The sequence below is a fragment of the Borostomias antarcticus genome, assembly GCF_949987555.1.
Source record: "Borostomias antarcticus genome assembly, chromosome: 22".
Classification (NCBI taxonomy): Eukaryota; Metazoa; Chordata; class Actinopteri; order Stomiiformes; family Stomiidae; genus Borostomias; species Borostomias antarcticus.
The window spans coordinates 19,092,575-19,113,041 of NC_140255.1; the positions used below are offsets into that span (position 1 = coordinate 19,092,575).

Below are 20,467 nucleotides of genomic sequence, written 5' to 3' on the forward strand. Positions count from 1 at the left end.
AAATCCCTTAAAAATCAAATGCATCTTTCAAATGAATTGTCAGGGATATATATATTAAGAAAAAAGCACTCTGCATATCATTGTCGCAATCGATCGTAAAACTGGCAGAGAAAATGAAGTCTAGTATGGCGCTACTTTGAAAAGATAATGACAAGGTTGTGAAATGCAAACTTTGCTAAGGGGAATTCTTCATAACTTCATATAGGCCTTGGTTCACTGACTTCAAGCATTTGCCCCTTGTATGAATGTAGGCTCTAGTCAAAAACGTTTGAATGCTTGACAGGATAAACAATAAAGTATATTAAACGTTTTTTCTCACTAATCACTGCTGGTGTTTCTTTATTGGGAACAATGAATGTGAACAATAGGCTGTGGTATTTTCATTTTTCCCTAGAGGTCACGCCCACTTGGACCATATGCTGCACTGTGAATTCACATGTAATTTAATGCAAACTTTTTTTGTTTTTAATGTTAAGATGATAAAAATATCAATTTTTGATTCTCGTCTGACCATTCCAGTCTCATATCAAGGCCATTACCAAGACAGCATTTTTTCATCTTGGCAATATTGCTAAAATTGTGATGCTGGTCTACCTACAGAAGTTGTGCTACTAGAAATCCTCACCTTGCTCAGAATACTGCAGCCAGAAATCTGACAAAAACTAGAAAATGTGATATAAAACCTGTTCTGGCCTCCCTCCACTGGTTGGCAGTAAGAGCGATATCAGATTTTAATGTCCTTCTTTTAGCTCATAAAGTGTTGAATGGACTAGCAGCACCACCTTACCTATCTGAGCTAATTACACCATATACACCTGCACACCCTCTTCACTCACTCCACGCTGCTCTCCAGGGGCCTCATTTATCAGTGTAGTTTACACACAAAATGGGGGGGAAATGGTGTAAAAGGTGTGTAAAAAATGTACACCCAGTTTTACATCATTTTTCGGATTAATCAAAGGAAAGATGTGTAAAGTACACACAACAAAAATAGTGTAAATTACACATCCTTCAGACATGGTATACCGTGTTTTACACGTTTTTGTGTGTTGGCTGTAAGCCGACACACCAAGAAGAGGGAATCCTATTTGTCGCTCCCTTCCTCTTTCCGTCGTGTTGTTGACCTGCAGTTCTATTGCTGCTACCACAAGAGGCAGTGGTCCCAGAACATCAAAACAAAAAGACTCCACAGAATTCCCAGGTCAGCGGTGGCCGAGTGGATAGTGCGCTGCCTATCACCGCTTATCACCGCGAAGGTTGGGAGTTCAATCCTTGGTGTGGACATGACATATTTGTTGGTCATATTTGGTCATAGCGTGAGTCATATTTGTTAATTATAGACCCTTTTACAGCTTAGTCAGCACAAGTATGCGTGCGCATTCTTGAAACAGTAGCAGAGGAAGACAGACGAAATCGTCATTATTAAGCGTACGGACTGGACTGAGGAAATCATCAGAAATGCCTGCGTTTGCGGTGCCCATTTTATATATGCCCAAGTTATTTTGACTACCTGGTTTCACTGGAATGCCTGGTTGAAATGTAGTCCTTCTCAGTCCCGTTGTCGCATTCCGCTCGCTCATGCCAGACAACAGTCCTTTGCTGGTCCATTCACTTTTCCGTCAAAATAAATCGGTGTCGGCCTAGTTAGGAGAGGCGCTCATATTTAGCCTACAAGTGTCAGATAAACATGAAACTTCACTTACCCAAGCAAAAGGGTCTATTTTAACAAATGCTGGGTTGAAGCTTCAAAGCACCGCCACCACCACAGAAGAAGACTACCTCGGAAAAATAATTTCACTCGGACAGAACGCGTCTAAATAAGTTATTTATTGGTAGCGCCGAGGCTTCAAAACCCAGCATTTGCATTGGGAGTAATAACAATGTCGGAGAAGACCCTGTGCAAGACCCCACGGTACGCTACTGCATTATAGACAGACAGTCCTCATTACAAGAGGAGTAGGACACTTCACTTCCTATAGTAATTAATTTTTGTATAGGATGTGATGCACCAGTCGCTCTACGCCTATGTGGTTTATTTTCAGTGATTAGACTGACTGTTGACTGGCACAGCTTTAGGTGGTGATGGAGAAATTAGCTTAATGTATTGATGCTTTTCCGGTTATCACTCCCTCCCTCCCTCCGTTACTGCGGACAATGTTGGCCTGCATTTAACTGTGGGCACCACAAGAGGCAGTAGTCCCAGCACACCAAAATCAAGGACACCAAAATCAACCCGCCGATCTCCACTGCACAAGTAGAGTAGTGGTGAGAGCATTGGACTCCCACCCTGGAGACTGGGGTTCAAGACCCGGTGGGGATGACTTTATGGGACTATACCCCAAACCTCCACACGTTCATCCTTTCACTCCAACCTTTACCCCTTGCCTTATAGATCAGATCCTGTCCCAACCCCAACCCATATTCTAACCCCAACCCACACTAGGGACTGGAAGAAGGACACCAAAACCCACCCGCCGATCTCCACTGCACAAGTAGAGTAGTGGTCAGAGCATTGGACTCCCACCCAGGAGACCGGGGTTCCCAGTGGGGATGACTTTATGTTATCATCAGTGTAACTGCTTTAGCCACTGACCGCTACCATTAATGTTATGGAAGCTGCTGCTAGTTGTTGTGAGCCCATGAGCTAACTGGCTATCCCGCTCTTATTGTGCTGGATTAGCATTGGAAGCATTGGAACTGATGTGTCCAGGTGACAAGACCTATCTTTATTTATCAGACATTACCGTCCTACCAGTCCCGCACAGAAACAAGCCAGCCAACACACATAAGCCAGGCTGGACCTGGCCTGGTTTGAGGACAGGGGGAGTTGGCGACACAGTTGGTGAGCCAGTGAATTGCAATGTGTGAGGCAGAGAGGGAAAAAAGAATAAGGTTTCACCCTGCTCGCCCGGGCCAAACTGTGTGATGCATGATGCTGTCATCCTATTCAACTCTCCTTTAAATATTACCGGTTCAAATAGAAAATATAGCCTAAATATTGTCATGGAATGGACTGAATTTCTCATGATTAGGCTCCTTAGGCTACAGTAGAACCACACAGTGATGTCATGACAGTAGGCCCCTCAAGCGACTTTGAGAAGCCATCAAAAGTGGCCAATAAATGTGATGGACTATTATTATCATCCATATCATCAACTTCATTATCACACACAGGCCCACGCACACACCCCTCCATGTGATCTAATTACATCTGTTGAGAATTAATAGGACCCACGGTGACAACATTGTGGCCTGTGTGATGCCATTCATGAAATTGTGATAGGCCCAAAACGGTAACCGACCCCCTGACAAAGTGGGCCATACTACTGTCATGGACACAATGTCGGCAGCCAACTTGTTGCCACACATACCCCATGTAGGCCCATTCCCAGTCCTTCATGTAGGCCCATTCCCAGTCCTTCATGTAGGCCCATTCCCAGTCCTTCATGTAGGCCCATTCCCAGTCCTTCATGACCCCTTCCCACATTGGACCACAACGAGCACGCCAGCAAATGCCAATAATTGATGATGACATCGTCAAAAAGCTGTCATCAGGAAAACCTGCCAGTGATTGCTGTAAGCATATAAATACAGCGATCAGATCCATGTGCACATTGGCACAACATGGATCCTGCAGTTCTAGGGCTACTAGATGATCTTGCTAATGGCATCGCAGGCAGGGATGGAGGGAGGATCAGGAGGGAGCAGGTGTTCCGAGTCCTCTGAGTAGCACTGAGGGCGTTCACAGCGGCGGTGACGGCCATCCACTCCGCATGTTTAGTCTTGTTAGTGAGCTTCAAGCCATGCCTAGATGTGATGTAGTCATGATTACATATTCGGTTGGTTTTATGTTCATCATACTGTGTTTGGTTTATTGTTCTCTACAGGTTCTTCTATTGTTCCTAAGTAAATCATCCAAAAACAGTTTGCTCTTTGCACTACAAGTTCATACTGCAGCATCATGTAGGCTGGACGCATTATTAATACATCCATGGTTGGACGACACAGCAGTCAACTGACCCTTTTCACAGTAGCCATTTTGACTTGTCATAGTAGGGTGACACACTAAAGTGAATGGGCCCATTAATAACTTGATGTCACAACCATTCCATTCCGTTGTTTATCCTACGATGACAAGTCCAAATTGCTGCTGTGGAAAGGGTCCATTATACTGAGGTGGTGAAAAGTATACAGGATTCAAATGAAAAGTGTGATACAAATAACGTATTATAATAATAATGTATTATTCTTAATATTATTATTATTTAACTCATGCGAATACCTTGCAAAGAGGGAAGATTTCCTCGCTCGCACTTTACTAACAAGTGTTTGGAACTCAGCTTCCGGGAAGTTTTTCTTCTTTCTCCTCTTGGGTACCATCACTTCTTCTCCATTTTTTCTCTCCACACATTCCATTGCACAAGTGTTTTATATGTGTAAATCCTTGTATGTGCTCATTTGCATAGTTAAATGTGTGCTTAATGTGGGTGGGCTACAACCATATATAGTTGTGTTTGGGCTTGTTGGAGGCGGACTGTGAGATACACTCTGTTGTAGGGAAGGGCAGGTTTATCAAGGGGCGATTTGTCTCAGCTTACACATGTTTGGCTGTGGTACAACACGTCTGGTAAATCTGAAGACGGTATACATTTTTTATGTGTACGGATTCCTTTGGTGTGTATCCATTTTGTGTGTATCCACTTTTTTAGTAACAGTTTTACACGCTTTTTGATAAATGAGGCCCCTGGTCTTTCCTCTAAATATGTTGTTCACAGAGCATTTGCCTCCGTGCACCTTATCTCTGGACCTTCAATTACATACAGTATTAAAAAAGCACGTTCAGCTGAAATATTTAAATCAAGACTGAAAACGTTTCTTTATTCTCCTCATGACAGCCTAACCTAGACATTAGAACTTTAATGTGGTTGTCTTATTTTTAACATCTGTGTAACACGTGTTTACTGGTTTTAATGTTATTTTGTTGTTTTAATTTGTTTTCTTTTTGTTTCATCTGTGTAAAATGACTGTTTAATATAGCTGTTTTATTTGACTTTTGTATTGCTTTGAAATATTCCTTTAACTGTAACGTGTACTGAGACTGGTGATTCATTCACTCATTCTGCACATTTGTGATTGATTGATTGATTGATTGATTTAAACGTTCAGAAAAATGTCAATTTTGTGGCACAACATAGGGAACAACAGAATACATTTAAATTATTTAATATTCCCTGCATGCATGACGGTAAGGTCTTGTGAGGATTGACGTGCAGATGGGTCCGTGTAACGTTTATCAGTTTAATTTCAAAATCAATGATGTGACTTAAAAGAATAATATGCAAATTCTATACCTGATGTTACATAGAAATTTAACTATTTGGACTCGTTTTTCCAATCTTTGCATACGCTCCTTTGATAATAGAAAATTGAAATATTGACGCAGGTCAGAAAACTGGAGTATTTCCTGTTTTTCGCTTCATCTGGAGGGAGGGGAGGGGAACTCAAATGTGACAGCGGAATGACAGAGACATCTGCCTCAAATATGGTTTATTCGATCAGCTGAGGGTTGATCACGGTAGAGAATTCTATCTGTGCTTATATCAGCGAGACAACCTTCAAGCTCACCGTACCAACACTAACAGGCCCCCTTACATCCAGAGCCAGTCCAGACAGAACCATGCTGCTGAAAGAAAGTGGGTTGAAATCAACGCACGGATACATGACCCCATCAAGCACGCACTATGCAACATGACCAGTGATGGTTTGTTGGACATTGATGATGAATGTTCTGTGTCTCCTCATTTGCAAGACAATGTTGCACGTTTGGGTTACAAAACTTCATCCCGGCGTGGAACGCTCACAAGATACCAGGAAAGGAATTCCAGATGTTTTGTTTGCTAGCAATCTAAGGGCTCAGTCACCGCGAATCATCTCCCCCCCCGCTGATGTCCTGGCTGCAGATTACAGCAGGAACGGGGGAAGCCTTACCCATCCTACAGCTTTCGGAAATGACCCTCTGATGGTCAGTCAGTCCTGCAGGATCAGACGGACGGCCTCTTCAGAGCTTCTTATCCCTACTTTGACAAAATATTTTCCAGTGCTGTTGTTGGTCATAATGACATGTTCAAACATGCCCTCCTATATCATAGCCTATTGACATTACTCGAAGATTATGATCAGTCAACTGGTCTGAGGTCTAGACCTCGTAGGCCTAGCAGGAGCACAGACCTGCCCTCTTCTTCTGATCTGTCTAAAGGTCTAAAGATCTTGACCTAATCCAGCGTGCGGATATCCTCTCTTCTCTCACAATTGAACCATGTGATCCTGCACCTTGCCAACGCTGTGCACACAGCTACTCTGTCACGTTTATACACAAAGTTGAGTTGGCTCTGAGCCTAAGAATTTCATTACCAATAATGATGTTGCATTGTTATTGAGTATATATGACAATAAAACTTGAACTTGAACTCACTGTAGGCTACATATAGCCATTACCACTACCGCTACCCTTGTTCTATACCTGGAATAAAATCTGCATCCGTCTTTTGTGAAACGTTTATTATAGTGAAATGGAACCTGCTCTATGAATCACTCCTAGCCTGTCTCGAACTTCCACAATGTAGAATATACTTCTTGTTACACTAGTTGAGCCTTATATATGATCATTAATTAACGTCTACTGACTCATACAGGCTACTATATATATATATATAACAAGTAGTTGTGTTGATAAATATGCATACTATATTGATGTACTGGGCGAAAATGTATTCTATTTGAATTATGTTAGCTCATCGTAACATTACGCAGACAGAAATATACTGAAAATAGTGCCAGAAACAAGCCGGTGGTGTGATTGGTTGATTTCGCTGTCACATTTGATGACGTGCAGAGGAGTTCCCTCCCCTCCTCCAGATGAAGCGAAAAACAGGAAATACCGTTTTCTGACCTGCGTCACTATTTCTATTTTATATTCTCAAAGGAGCGTATGCAAAAATCGACAATTTGAAAAACGAGTCCAAATAGTCAAATTTCTATTTAACATCAGGTATAGAAAATGCAAAATTGAAATATTGCAACCAATTACGTATTATTCTATTTAGCACGTCATTGATACATTTAAACTGATAAACGTACACGGACCCAGACGGTTTACCTGAGGCCATGTTTGTCTCTCCTTAGTTTCTCTCTCGTCTCTGTATTTCCTCTTCTCTCTTTCTCCAGAGAACTTGGACATTAAATTCAAGACAGAATGACGAGAATATTAGACAAAATTCGGATGATGCATGTGAAGCTCCTCTAGGCTGAACCCCGTTGGAGCAGTTATCCTAGAAGCAGTAGGCCTACGTCTCATGAATGAGCACTAAACTCACTTACCGAGCTGGCTGACGAACAAGGCTCACAGTTGGTTCAAAATCGCAGCTTCTACTGACACTGTTAGGTTCAGCTGTCGAAGGAGTCACATGTTTGTTGTTATTTACCTCCAATGGATGAAATAAACACCAGAAAGTGCGTTTTCCGTTCACTCACACACCACACCCTCGAAGGATAAAACAGAAGAGAACTTCTCGAAAGTGAAAGTCAAGTTCATATGCTCTACCTGAAGTCTCCACTAGATGGCGGTAAATGGTAGCAGTAGCAAAGAGTTTAGAAGAAGGCTGTATACTACCGGAGGGAAATGTTACTGTTGCAGCAACAAATCTATCTATCTATCTATCTATCTATCTATCTATCTATCTATCTATCTATCTATCTATCTATCTATCTATCTGTCTGTCTGTCTGTCTGTCTGTCTGTCTGTCTGTCTGTCTACATGTAGGCATGCTACGGAATCTGTAGCCTATTTGCACTCTTGTAGGCTATTTATACTGTATTTTGTATCTATACAATATTTTCTAACATATAATACAAGAGTGCAAATATCGAAGATCACTGTAAAATTCCCATTTTACAGGTCCATACAATGCCGTAAAACTGTCCATTAAATATTACATTTAGATGATATTTACATTCAACCAACATGTAGGCTATATATTCCCCAGCTCCTTGGATACTGCTCCTTGGTCCAGTCATCCACCATCACCAGCATCTCTTTCTCCGGCCAAAACACCCCCCTCTCCACATCCGTCATCAACCTGGGTGTTAGAATGGACCCCCATCTCACCTTTGAGTCACACATCAAACACCTGTGCAAGACGTCCTTCTTCCATCTCAGGAACACCCCAAGCTCCGCCCCATGATCACCCTGGCGGATGCAGAGAAGCTCGTCCATGCTTTTGTCCCCTCCAGGCTGGATTACTGCAATGCTCTCCTCATCAGGATCCCTAGCTACAACCTTCAGAGGCTTCAGTATATCCAGAACAGCGCTGCTAGGATCCTGATGAGGGTGCGAAAATATGACCACATCACCCCCATCCTAAAGTCACTCCACTGGCTCTCCATCTCGCACAGAATTGATTTCAAGGTTTCCCTCCTCACCCACCAGTGCATATATGGCAACGCCCCCCCCCCGCTACCTCAAGGATCTTCTCACCCCCCAGACCACCTCACACACCCTCTGCTCATCCACTGCAAACCTCCTCAAAACCCCAAAGATCCACCTTAAACCCACGGGCATGCAGGCTTTCTGCTGGGCTGCCCCCAGGCTGGGGAACGCCCTCCCCGACCACCTCAGGGACCAACAGTCTGTAGAATCCTTTAAGAAACACCTAAAAACGCAGCTTTTCACAAAAGCGTTCTGATGACTGCTTTCTTAGGTTGCATGTTTTCCATATCATGTTTTATTTTATTTTTTTAATGCCTGTTTGCTCATTTTATCTTGTCTTTCTCTGTCCTCTCATGTATTTGGCTGTAACTACTTCGTTGTTTTTAAACACTTGTTTTATAGCACTTTGAGATTTTTTTCTAAATGTAAAGTGCAAAACAAATAATATTTATTATTATTATTATTATTATACAGACAGATAGACAGGTGGATGGAAATATTTTATTTTACCATAAAAACCCATCAGTCTAGATAGATAGATAGATAGATAGATAGATAGATAGATAGATAGATAGATTGATTGATTGATTGATTGGTTGATTGATTACCAGAAGGCCCGTGTTGTCCCCCTTCTGTGAGTCCAAACACATGTATTTATAATAGGAAGAACACATGCACGTTTAAAACAGACCGATGGGCTCTCTGCTTGAATCTTGAATGACTGTGCTGCCACCTGCTGGTGGATATTGTCAAGGCCGCCTCTCTGGTCGTCGACTCTGCCAGGTGCTCCATCAAACATAGGTAATAAATGTATGGGGGGGGGGTACATTTGAAGTGGGCCCCCGAATCCCTTAGTCTGTGCCTCTAGCCTGGCTACTATACAATTCACCAGTCAAATACAAAGATAAGACAAAATAAGGTGAAATGAACAAATGTTAACAAATATTCTCAAAACATAAAACATTGTCAGTTGGCTTTTGATACAGAATTCATTAATACCCTGTCCCCTTTAATACAACGGCTAAGTGTCAAACTGGAACCAGCTAACGTTAAGCTCCCTTCAAAACACAGAAGAGAGAAGTGAAAGATGGCATCTCTCTCAGAAGACGGCCTTCTAAAAACAGGCGTCCCTACGTCGTTCGTCAGTATTAGTTCTATCCTCACTTGGCCGACGCTGGGTTTGATCTCGGTCCTCTTGACTTACAAACACGTGACCACCTCCCATAAACATCACTTTAGATCTGCGTTGCCTGCCAGTCTGTCCCAGTTCAAACATTTCCTGCAGTGGCCCCAAGACGACATCGTCTGTGTAACGGAGGTGGTTCGGCCACTTGGTAATGAATAAAGATTTGATCTCCCGAAGCTTCAGCCTTCTTCTGCCAGGGGGATTGGCTCAATGATCTGAGCCAATCCCGTTACTACAATGGCAGGAGAGCTGTGTTGGTCACTAAGGCAATATCCACTCACATTGTTGATTGAAATGGTCAGTGATCGATGCAATTGAGGCATCCCTTAAAAGATGTTCTATATCTGCTAGATCTGAATGCTATAGACCTAGACAGACCGGAGGCCAACTGCCTCAGAATTATGCCATGAAAAAATCTTCTAGCTGGCTAGGCCTACCGATGAACTAGGTAAACTAGGCCTACCGATGAACTAGGTAAACTAGGCCTACCGATGAACTAGGTAAACTAGGCCTACCGATGAACTAGGTAAGCTAGGCCTACCGATGAACTAGGTAAACTAGGCCTACCGATGAACTAGGTAAGCTAGGCCTACCGATGAACTAGGTAAACTAGGCCTACCGATGAACTAGGTAAACTAGGCCTACCGATGAACTAGGTAAACTAGGCCTACCGATGAACTAGGTAAGCTAGGCCTACCGATGAACTAGGTAAACTAGGCCTACCGATGAACTAGGTAAACTAGGCCTACCAATCTGCATGTATTTTTTAGCGAAAACACGAATGCTTGTGCGCCACCTGTTGCTGATGGAGCTCTGACCACCACCCGCTCCTCCTCCGACTAAAATCCACTTTCCGTGATTTCCCGGTGACCACATCCCGTCTAGCTCGCCCAGCTCTCCTATCCGTTGCCAACGAGCGGATCTGTCACTTTTTTTGGCCAGAGCGCTCGCAGGAAATCTAACCTCTTCGAGTAAAACCTGAGGATATATCTATACTGCGGTGGAATGTATGCTCAAAAGGCATAACCACGCCAGATAACTTGTTTTACTAATTTGGAAACTTATTTTCGCAAGGTACAGGCGTTTGTTTCATACTGCAGAACCTCAGGCAAACCAGTGAAATTGTAGAAGAGCGCATCTAAATATTCAGACCATGTCTGGCGAAGAGACCCCGGCTCAGGAGCCGTGTGAGGGTCCACCTAGTAGGCATGATGCTCAGGAGCCGTGTGAGGGTCCACCGAGTAGGCATGATGCTCAGGAGCCGTGTGAGGGTCCACCGAGTAGGCATGATCCAGACTCTCCGTGTGAGGGGCCACCTAGTAGGCATGATCCAGACTCTCCGTGTGAGGGGCCACCTAGTAGGCATGATCCAGACTCTCCGTCGGAGATAACCACCCGGGAGGCTGAAGCAGCCCCAGCAGCTGAAGTCGTAGCTGAAACCGCTGCAGCCGAAGCCCCGGTGGTAGAGGACTCACCCGAGGAGGAGGTGTTCACTTACCGGGCTCTGGTTCTAACGGGCTACGGAGGTTATGACAAAGTGAAGCTACAAGTGAAAAGAGGCAAGCCGAGCCTGGGGAGCGCCGAGGTCTTGGTGCGGGTCAAAGCGTGCGGTCTGAACTTCGCGGAGCTGCTGGGGAGACAGGGGCTGTACGAGCTGCTGCCCTCTCCCCCGGTCACCCCGGGGATGGAGTGCTCTGGACTGATTGAAGCAGTCGGGGAAGATGTGACGGACAGAAAAGTGAGTCTGAAAACCTCCTCACTTCTCCATCACTCAAGCCAAGTTTCCTATCCAACGCCTGTCAGCCATTATTGAAATAGCCTTATTAAATCGCATTATCATATGATGCCGCACAGCCTAATATAAAATAATATAGATAGAAATAATCTGCCATATCGACAATTCTATGAAATGTGGTTGAGTTTCTCTTTTACGAAAAATTGAGAGGAGACTAGCCTGCTATCGTGGGCGAGGCTCGCCCAATCAATAAATCTAACGTAGCTCCTTTGTCATAGGCGACAGGCATACATTGATTTCCATCGAGGAGTGTATCAAGGCTGTAGTCAATGCTAGCCTATCAGTGCAGCCCCCTTCAAACCAGCTTGCAACATTAACGCTGTGGTCTTTGGACTTAGTACCAAACAGAGTAATTGTGCAGGGCAATATCCAGCTTGTTGTCTTTTTCCAGTGTATTTCATTGAATTGTTTGTTCATTTTCCATTAATTCCTTCATTCATTCATCTTTGGATTCTGTATTACATTGAATTACAGAATTCTGTATTAATTGTGAGGTCAAATCAAACTGTATTTGTGTAGCGCAGGTCGATTTGACCTTCTGAACAACTGGGTCGCACTAATATCCTTAGTTCCTCAGTCCTTGTCAGCACTGTAGTGTAGCCACTCTCTACCACCAGAGAGAGGAGATATCTTGTTGTCTTCCCAATGAATATAATCAAGAGGTGGTGTAAGCCTTCCTGCTGTCCTGTCCCAATCAGCTACCCCCAACCCCCCTCCTCTTGAGATGACATTATTAAAGGTGGGGGTTACGAGGCAAGGCGCTCGCCTGTCTCAAAGTGTTCCCTTCCTGATAGATGTGAGGTGTGGTATGGTTGAAATGAGATATGATGCTGACAAACCTCCAGAAAATCCCTTCAGGGCAGTGAGTACCTGGGGAGGCGTACAGTACAGCGATGACGTGATCCAACCGATTTGATGGATGACTTTGTGTATGCATGACACATAGAGAATGCTTCATGTGTCTGAGTACGCTCACCTGTGTGTGTACAGTACATACATGCACACAGTGGCAGATGGGTTGGATGCACTTCTGGGGATTGAATTTGTTTATGCGTGTGAATTGCTCGCCTCCATAAGGTACGCAACTCTCTTGATCACTCATCATAAGATATGCAACTCTCTTGATCACTCATCATAAGGTATGCAACTCTCTTGATCACTCATCATAAGGTATGCAACTCTCTTGATCACTCATCATAAGGTACGCAACTCTCTTGATCACTCATCATAAGGTATGCAACTCTCTTGATCACTCATCATAAGGTACGCAACTCTCTTGATCACTCACCATAAGGTATGCAACTCTCTTGATCACTCATCATAAGGTACGCAACTCTCTTGATCACTCATCATAAGGTATGCAACTCTCTTGATCACTCGTCATAAGGTATGCAACTCTCTTGATCACTCGGTAGTGTGAGAACAAGGCTGGGACTCTCTAACTGGGAATTCTCATATTTTCAGCCCCATGACATCCCCTCACTGTCCCACATTGTCAAGTTTGGAAGGAATTTCCTCTCCTCGCTCATGACTCACTCCTAACCCCTCCCCCTTCCCCCTCCTCCAAACCCCTCCTATCCAGAACACATGGGAAATTCCCATAGGCCAAGCAGAGCATTCATAACTGCTCATTCTGGAATCGACAAACTGTCCGCAAGACACCAAACCACCACTGACAACAGCAGCGTAAGGCCACAGAAGACAATAACAAACGCTATAGCAGCCGTTGCTGAGGCTGCTGGGAGAGGAGGCTTGGGCCTGTTTTGATTGGGCAAGGCCAGAGTTGTTTCTCTTGGCTGAGCCAGTGAGACTGTCCAGAGGTGTATTTTGGGGTGGGGCAGATTTTCTGAAGACTAATGAGATCCCTGTTGAGTTAAGCCGGAGCAGATGCGTCTTTTCGGCTGGGTTCCAGCATGTAGATTAACTCATCGACTTCCCCTCAAACCTTAGTTGAGTCCTTCTTGTGGATTTTGACCAAATAGGTGTGGACATTAGGGTCATTGGTAGAGGCTAGAGTTTTGTTCAGACTAAGTGCTTAGGAGAAAACCAGGGTTTGCTGTTGGGCCATGACTAAACTGGGTCTTCTCAGGGGATATACACAATCACAAGATGGGGACAGGAATACAGAAGAGTGACATTAGCAATAGGCTGGTCTGCTTCTTTTAGTGTGCCCCAGTCATGATGTTATAATTTTTGCAATGGGGTACAAGTAACGACTGATGACTCATGGATGATGCTGGTTGACATCATCAGAGAGAAAAGCATGTGGTCACTAAGTGTCAAGCCTGTACATAGAGCTCATCCTTCAGAGAAGCAGAAAAAAACATCTTAAGTCCAATTCACAATGGCCAACAAACGCCAACAAACACGAACATCATATGCTATACGAATAAACTTGCCTTGCCTTGACATCAGCCAACAGTTTGGGTTTGTTGACGGTTGTTGGAATCATTTTTCAGATTCATTCCAGAATCAACCTCCTCAGTCTGTGTTTGTCGGGGTTGTGGTATGTTTGACCAGTGTGCTCTGACTTTCCAACAAATTCCAACAAAAGAAGGTGTAGCGTCCCCCTACTTCATAACAACTTGGAAAAGTGACAATTATTCTCCCAGCAGCCAACAAGATAATGTTTTGGATGTTGGTGTTTGTTGCTCATTGTTGGATTAGTCTGACTCACCTTATGTAGGTTTTGGGGATAAGCCTTGTCATTAGTTTATTACTGCCCAATCAGTGATGATGGAAGATTTTCCCGGTCCAATCAGATTAAATCCAGACTACGTGAAATAACAACAACGCAACCGCTCCGCCAAAGACGATTGTGATTGGTTTAAAGAAATCCGGTGTTTATCCCTCCTATACCCGAATGGTAAATGGTAAATGGACTACACTTATATAGCGCTTTTCCACCTTAGCGGCACTCAAAGCGCTTTACAATGGCCTCTCATTCACCCATTCACACACACATTCACACACCAATGGCGGTAGCTGCCATGCAAGGTGCTAACCTGCTCATTGGGAGCAATTTGGGGTTAGGTGTCTTGCTCAAGGACACTTCGCCATGTGGACAGTCGGAGCTGGGATTCGAACCGCTGACCCTTCGATCATTGAATGACCCGCTCTACCAACTGAGCTACAGCCGCCCCTAATAGGTAATGAGTCTCCAGTGCTGGTACACATACATCACGTGTAGAGATAGGTCTGGCTATACGAGACAATTGTTGAGGCAGTGTGTAAGGACCTTTTAAAAGACTAGACAAGGCCAGTCCAATTAAATCAGATATCTCTCAAGAATACTTGCTTTCAACATCGTACAGTATCATTTGACTTTTGTTGACAGCATATCACTATAGGGCAATATCTTTTCAAACATTTTACTTTTTACTTAAAAAAAAAGAACAAAAAAAACTGTGTGTGTTGACTCAAGTCAGCGAGGGTCGAGGGACGGAGGAGAGCTATCAGATTGGATTTGGTCCCAGATCTGCCTTCAGTCTGACCATTATATGTTGGGGGGAGAAAGTGATGAGGCTTATTGACTCAGCGCTCTTTTCCTGGAGATGTGGCGTCTGTCTGAGGGCTTGACTGTGTCAGGCAGCGTCCCCCTCACTGTCTACAGCAGACGGTCACTGCTGTGACTCACCAGTGTGTTCTGAGCTCCACCTCTTTCGCTGAATCTGTCAGGGTTGTCCTTTCCTATGATGATGAGTGCGTAATGGAGCCGTCCATGTCTTGTCTTTTAAGAGCCTGGCGTCTCAGAGGGGTGAGCGCTGTGTGGACACTTTGAGGCTGGTGACCACATGTTCTGCTGATTGCCCATGAGGAGGATCAATGTGATTCATGAGTCATGAGTTGTTTCCTGGAATCCATTGCAAAACGAGTGTGTGTGTGTGTGCGTGTGTGTGTGCGTGCGTGTGTGCGTGTGTGTGTGTGTGTGTGTGCGTGTTTGCGTGTGTGTGTGCGTGTGTGTGCGTTTGTGTGGGTGCGTGTGTGTGTGTGTGTGTGCGTGTGTGTGTGTGTGCGTGTGTGTGCGTGTTTGCGTGTGTGTGTGTGTGTGCGTGTGTGTATGAAGAGAGGAAGAAGACCACTCCAAAGGTCTTCTGGCTACACAAACAGGAAGTATGAGTGCATTCAGAGATAGATCACTCTTCCTGCATCCTTCCAAGTCTTATAAGTACCTCAAAACATCCATGAAATGTTTATGGCTGGGCTTCCCTGTACGAGTAATGAATCATAAAGGAGATGTCATTTCCCAGTCCACAGTTCTACAGTACATGTCAGGTTAAGCTTGACTTCCTTATTAAGTGCACTTATAGGTTTGTAGAGGCCTTTCAAGACCATTTTGAAAGGTAACCAATGGCTAAAGTCACTACAGTAGGTGTCATGGAGCAGTGACAAACCAGTACTGTATTTATCATAACAGTCCTCGTAACCTTGTGTAACTGAGTTGAATTAGTATAAATAGTATAAATCAGTATAAGTATAAATACTGCCTGTCATGGAACCGCTAGCTTTCCGGTGGCGTAGCTGGCTAAAGCAATGTTTATGAGAGGTGATCACGTGTGTTTCTAAGTCAAAGGACCCGAGATTGAGCTCAAGTGGAGGAGAAACTGACGAGCGACGCAGTGAACTCTGTGACACTTGAGGATGTCCTTGTAGTAAAATGAACTTTCTAAGTGCAGGAATTATGGAACTAGTCACTGGGTCATTGGTCATGCACTTTAGAGGAATCACATCTTGTTTACCAGAATGGAAATAAGTCAAAGTAAAACTTTTGTGTTTTTAATCGTCGTCAGAATGGCTTTAACGGATGTATCGTTGCCCAATTGGGGTAAAGCGCTACATGTATTTTAACATTCCTTCATATAAAATCAATCAACTCTTGTGAAGAGTGAAAATCAGCTTCCTGTCTTATGAACCCTTCTGTCTCCTTGTGTCCTCCTTCCTGTCTTATGAACCCTTCTGTCTCCTTGTGTCCTCCTTCCTGTCTTATGAACCCTTCTGTCTCCTTGTGTCCTCCTTCCTGTCTTATGAACCCTTCTGTCTCCTTGTGTCCTCCTTCCTGTCTTATGAACCCTTCTGTCTCCTTGTGTCCTCCTTCCTGTCTTATGAACCCTTCTGTCTCCTTGTGTCCTCCTTCCTGTCTTATGAACCCTTCTGTCTCCTTGTGTCCTCCTTCCTGTCTTATGAACCCTTCTGTCTCCTTGTGTCCTCCTTCCTGTCTTATGAACCCTTCTGTCTCCTTGTGTCCTCCTTCCTGTCTTATGAACCCTTCTGTCTCCTTGTGTCCTCCTTCCTGTCTTATGAACCCTTCTGTCTCCTTGTGTCCTCCTTCCTGTACATCCTCTCGCCTTCGTTCACTACTTCCCTTTACACCCCTCCCTCTCACCCCTCCCTCTCACCCCTCCCCTACTCTGACCATTCTTCCTTCCCTCCCTCTCTCTCTCTCCATGCTCTTTCTCTCTCCTTCTCTCTCTTCCTGCTCTTTCTCTCTTTCTCTCTCCTTCCCTCTCTCCCTGCTCTTTCTCCCTCTCTGCTCTATCCTCCCTCTTTCTCCATCTCTCTCTCTCTACTCTTTCCTCTCTCTCCCTGCTCTTTCTCTCTCCCTCTTTGCTCTCTCCTCTCTCTCCTCTCTCTCTCCTCTATCTCTCTCTCTCTCAGGTGGGCGATCGCGTGATTGTGCTGAGTCGTAGCGGCCTTTGGCAGGAGGTGGCGGTCGTGCCCGCCAGACAAACCCTGGTGATGCCTGAGCCAATGAGCTTTGAGGAGGGCGCGGCCATCCCCATCAACTACCTCACGGCCTACCTGATGCTGTTTGAGATGGCCAACATTAGGCCAGGACAGAGCATCCTCATACACATGGCTGCAGGTAACACACACACACACACACACACACACACACACACACACACACACACACACACACACACTCCTACATGTGCACGCAAATGCATGCGTAAATGTATACTGTACATTCTGTACAGTTAGTATGCTACGTATGTATTCACACGCAGGCTTCTCCCGCACGCAACATACACAACCGGTTTACCGATTACCAGCCGGGCCTCTGAGATGAGATTATACTGTACTGTACGTTCACAGTATGACTGCAGGTTCAGTTCTCGCTGACAACTAGGTCAGAATGCTCTGCATACAACCACATGTCTCTGCAGGAAGTGTGTGTGTGTGTGTGCGTGTGTGTGTGTGTGTGTGTGTGTGTGTGTGCGTGTGTGTGCGTGTGTGTAAAGGACTGATGTAGGGGGAAGGGTAGTTTTCATAACAAGGTGTAGGAATCAAGATCTTTAAACTTGTGCAATAACACATTCATGACCAGAGTGCAGACGGAGGTCCTTCTCCTATTACAGGGCTAATATGCATTACATTCGGCGCAAAAGTTTGTGTTTGTGCCTTTCAGCACAGGCACACACACACACACACGCACACACACGCACACACGCACACACACACACACACACACACACACACACATGTGATGTTCCGTCTTTGTAAACCCCCCTGGCCTTTGATGTCTAGTCCAGCAGATGGGTGGACTGTCGATAGCTGAGTCAGCAGATACAGCTCTGTGTGGTGACTCGACTGTTGACGGGTAGGTCGGCAGATAGCTCTGTATGCTGCTGATTCAGCTGTTGGTAGGTAGGTCAGAAGATACTGTAGGTCTGTTTGGTGTTAAGAGGTAGGTTGGCAGATAGGTCTGTGTGGTGTTGATACAGTAGGTAGGTCAGCAGATAAGTCTGTGTGGTGTTGATACAGTAGGTAGGTTAGCAGATAGGTCTGTGTGGTGTTGATACAGTAGGTAGGTCAGCAGATAGGTCTGTGTGGTGTTGATATAGTAGGTAGGTAGGTCTGTGTGGTGTTGATACAGTTGGTAGGTAGGTCTGTGTGGTGTTGATATAGTAGGTAGGTAGGTCTGTGTGGTGTTGATACAGTAGGTAGGTAGGTCTGTGTGGTGTTGATACAGTTGGTAGGTAGGTCTGTGTGGTGTTGATACAGTTGGTAGGTAGGTCTGTGCGGTGTTGATACAGTTGGTAGGTAGGTCTGTGTGGTGTTGATACAGTTGGTAGGTAGGTCTGTGTGGTGTTGATATAGTAGGTAGGTAGGTCTGTGTGGTGTTGATATAGTAGGTAGGTAGGTCTGTGTGATGTTGATACAGTAGGTAGGTCAGCAGATAGGTCTGTGTGGTGTTGATACAGTTGGTAGGTAGGTCTGTGTGGTGTTGATATAGTAGGTAGGTAGGTCTGTGTGGTGTTGATACAGTTGGTAGGTAGGTCTGTGTGGTGTTGATACAGTTGGTAGGTAGGTCTGTGTGGTGTTGATACAGTTGGTAGGTAGGTCTGTGTGGTGTTGATACAGTAGGTAGGTAGGTCTGTGTGGTGTTGATACAGTAGGTAGGTAGGTCTGTGTGGTGTTGATACAGTAGGTAGGTAGGTCTGTGTGGTGTTGATACAGTTGGTAGGTAGGTCTGTGTGGTGTTGATACAGTTGGTAGGTAGGTCTGTGTGGTGTTGATATAGTTGGTAGGTAGGTCTGTGTGGTGTTGATATAGTAGGTAGGTAGGTCTGTGTGGTGTTGATACAGTTGGTAGGTAGGTCTGTGTGGTGTTGATACAGTAGGTAGGTAGGTCTGTGTGGTGTTGATACAGTTGGTAGGTAGGTCTGTGTGGTGTTGATACAGTTGGTAGGTAGGTCTGTGTGGTGACTCGACTGTTGCCTCCATGGCAACTGCGTTCTATTTGAGGATAGCACCGTTGGACACGCAGCACCTTAGCACCATGACAACATACATCACCATCCATCGCTTTGGTAATGATGTCGTCTCAAAACAAAGTCAAAAATAGCAGACTTTAGAGTGGCCACGCATGTCAGCGTGGGACGTATACAGTATACACCTTTCCTATTCAGGCAGTAAGTTCTGCCCCTCCTAGTTACTGTTGCTATGCCCCACATGCACTGGAGAAAGTTAAAAAATGTCCACTGAACAGCACATACCTGATGATTCTCTCAAGGATTCCTGACAATATTGCTGTATATTATTTTCTAAATGCCACTACTTTGTCTAAGAGAGCTCTACAGAAAGGCCTGAACTATTTTACACAAGGATATTCCCTTGAGATTTGGATTTCAGACAGAGCAGGTGACAACATGCGAGTTGATGCTAGGTGTTGGCGATTTATGCGGAAGGCAGATTGAAGTCCAGATTGAAATTCATCAGGACAAAATTGTGGAGTCTTAACTGCACATGTAAAGCAGGGTGAGTAAGTTAGTGGCATCCATTCATAGAAAATAAGCCTGTGAGAATGATCTGTTAACTACTAGCTACAGGCATATTAGCTACTGTACATCAAGCACCTAATGTTACTCGTACCTTTTTGCGTTGGCGCTGCTGTAAACTGATGTGTGGAGGGAGGTGTGGAGTATCGTACAGCTTGTTTTCTTAAACATCATGGTACAGCAGCCTGCAGGCCAGTTTTCTGTATGTTTTAAGAACCATTTTCTTCAAACTAATATCTAGTCTATGAACACAACGTGGGACAAGCTTTGTTTGTGGGACATCAGAGGCGTGGTCTTAAGAAATCAAGCAACCTTATTGGTTATTCTCCGCATGATTGACAGGTCGGAAAGGTCTATTGTGAGATAAAGGGATCGATACAGAATACAGACACTAGAGAAGCGAACAGATATCTCGGCAAAAAGGGTCATTCCTGTTAATGAACTACTGCATGGTCGGCATTCTCTGGTCAAATAAGGTCAGTTTTCAAACTGGACCCTCTAAAGTATCCTTGTACAACATATTAACACAAAAAGCACACACACACACACACACACACACACACACACTGCAGGGGTTTGTCTGAGTCTGAGTCACGTGATCCATTAGCATTGTGGACAAAGTGTTAGGAAGTGGTTTTTAAGTAACTATAAAGTGATGAGTGAGTCCGGTAAGCAGAATTCTCAGAATGGCTAAAGGCTTCCAGGCGTTCAAAGTATTGG

At 44.6% G+C, this 20,467-nt stretch overlaps 2 protein-coding genes across 2 annotated transcripts in view; one reads left to right on the plus strand and one right to left on the minus strand.

Moving 5' to 3' along the window:
* The window catches only part of LOC311323906 (uncharacterized protein), a 571,429-nt gene that overhangs the window by 16,516 nt on the left and 534,446 nt on the right, over positions 1-20,467 (minus strand). The gene's annotated exons all lie outside the window — the stretch shown is intronic.
* The window catches only part of LOC311324144 (synaptic vesicle membrane protein VAT-1 homolog), a gene marked incomplete at both ends in the record, with an annotated part of 17,445 nt that continues 4,594 nt past the window's right edge, over positions 7,617-20,467 (plus strand). The window contains 5 exons of the mRNA XM_084456549.1: positions 7,617-7,622; positions 8,216-8,386; positions 8,595-8,683; positions 11,034-11,409; positions 17,122-17,329. Coding sequence (XP_084312675.1) covers positions 7,617-7,622; positions 8,216-8,386; positions 8,595-8,683; positions 11,034-11,409; positions 17,122-17,329 — 850 coding nt within the window. The remainder of the gene's footprint in view (positions 7,623-8,215; positions 8,387-8,594; positions 8,684-11,033; positions 11,410-17,121; positions 17,330-20,467) is intronic.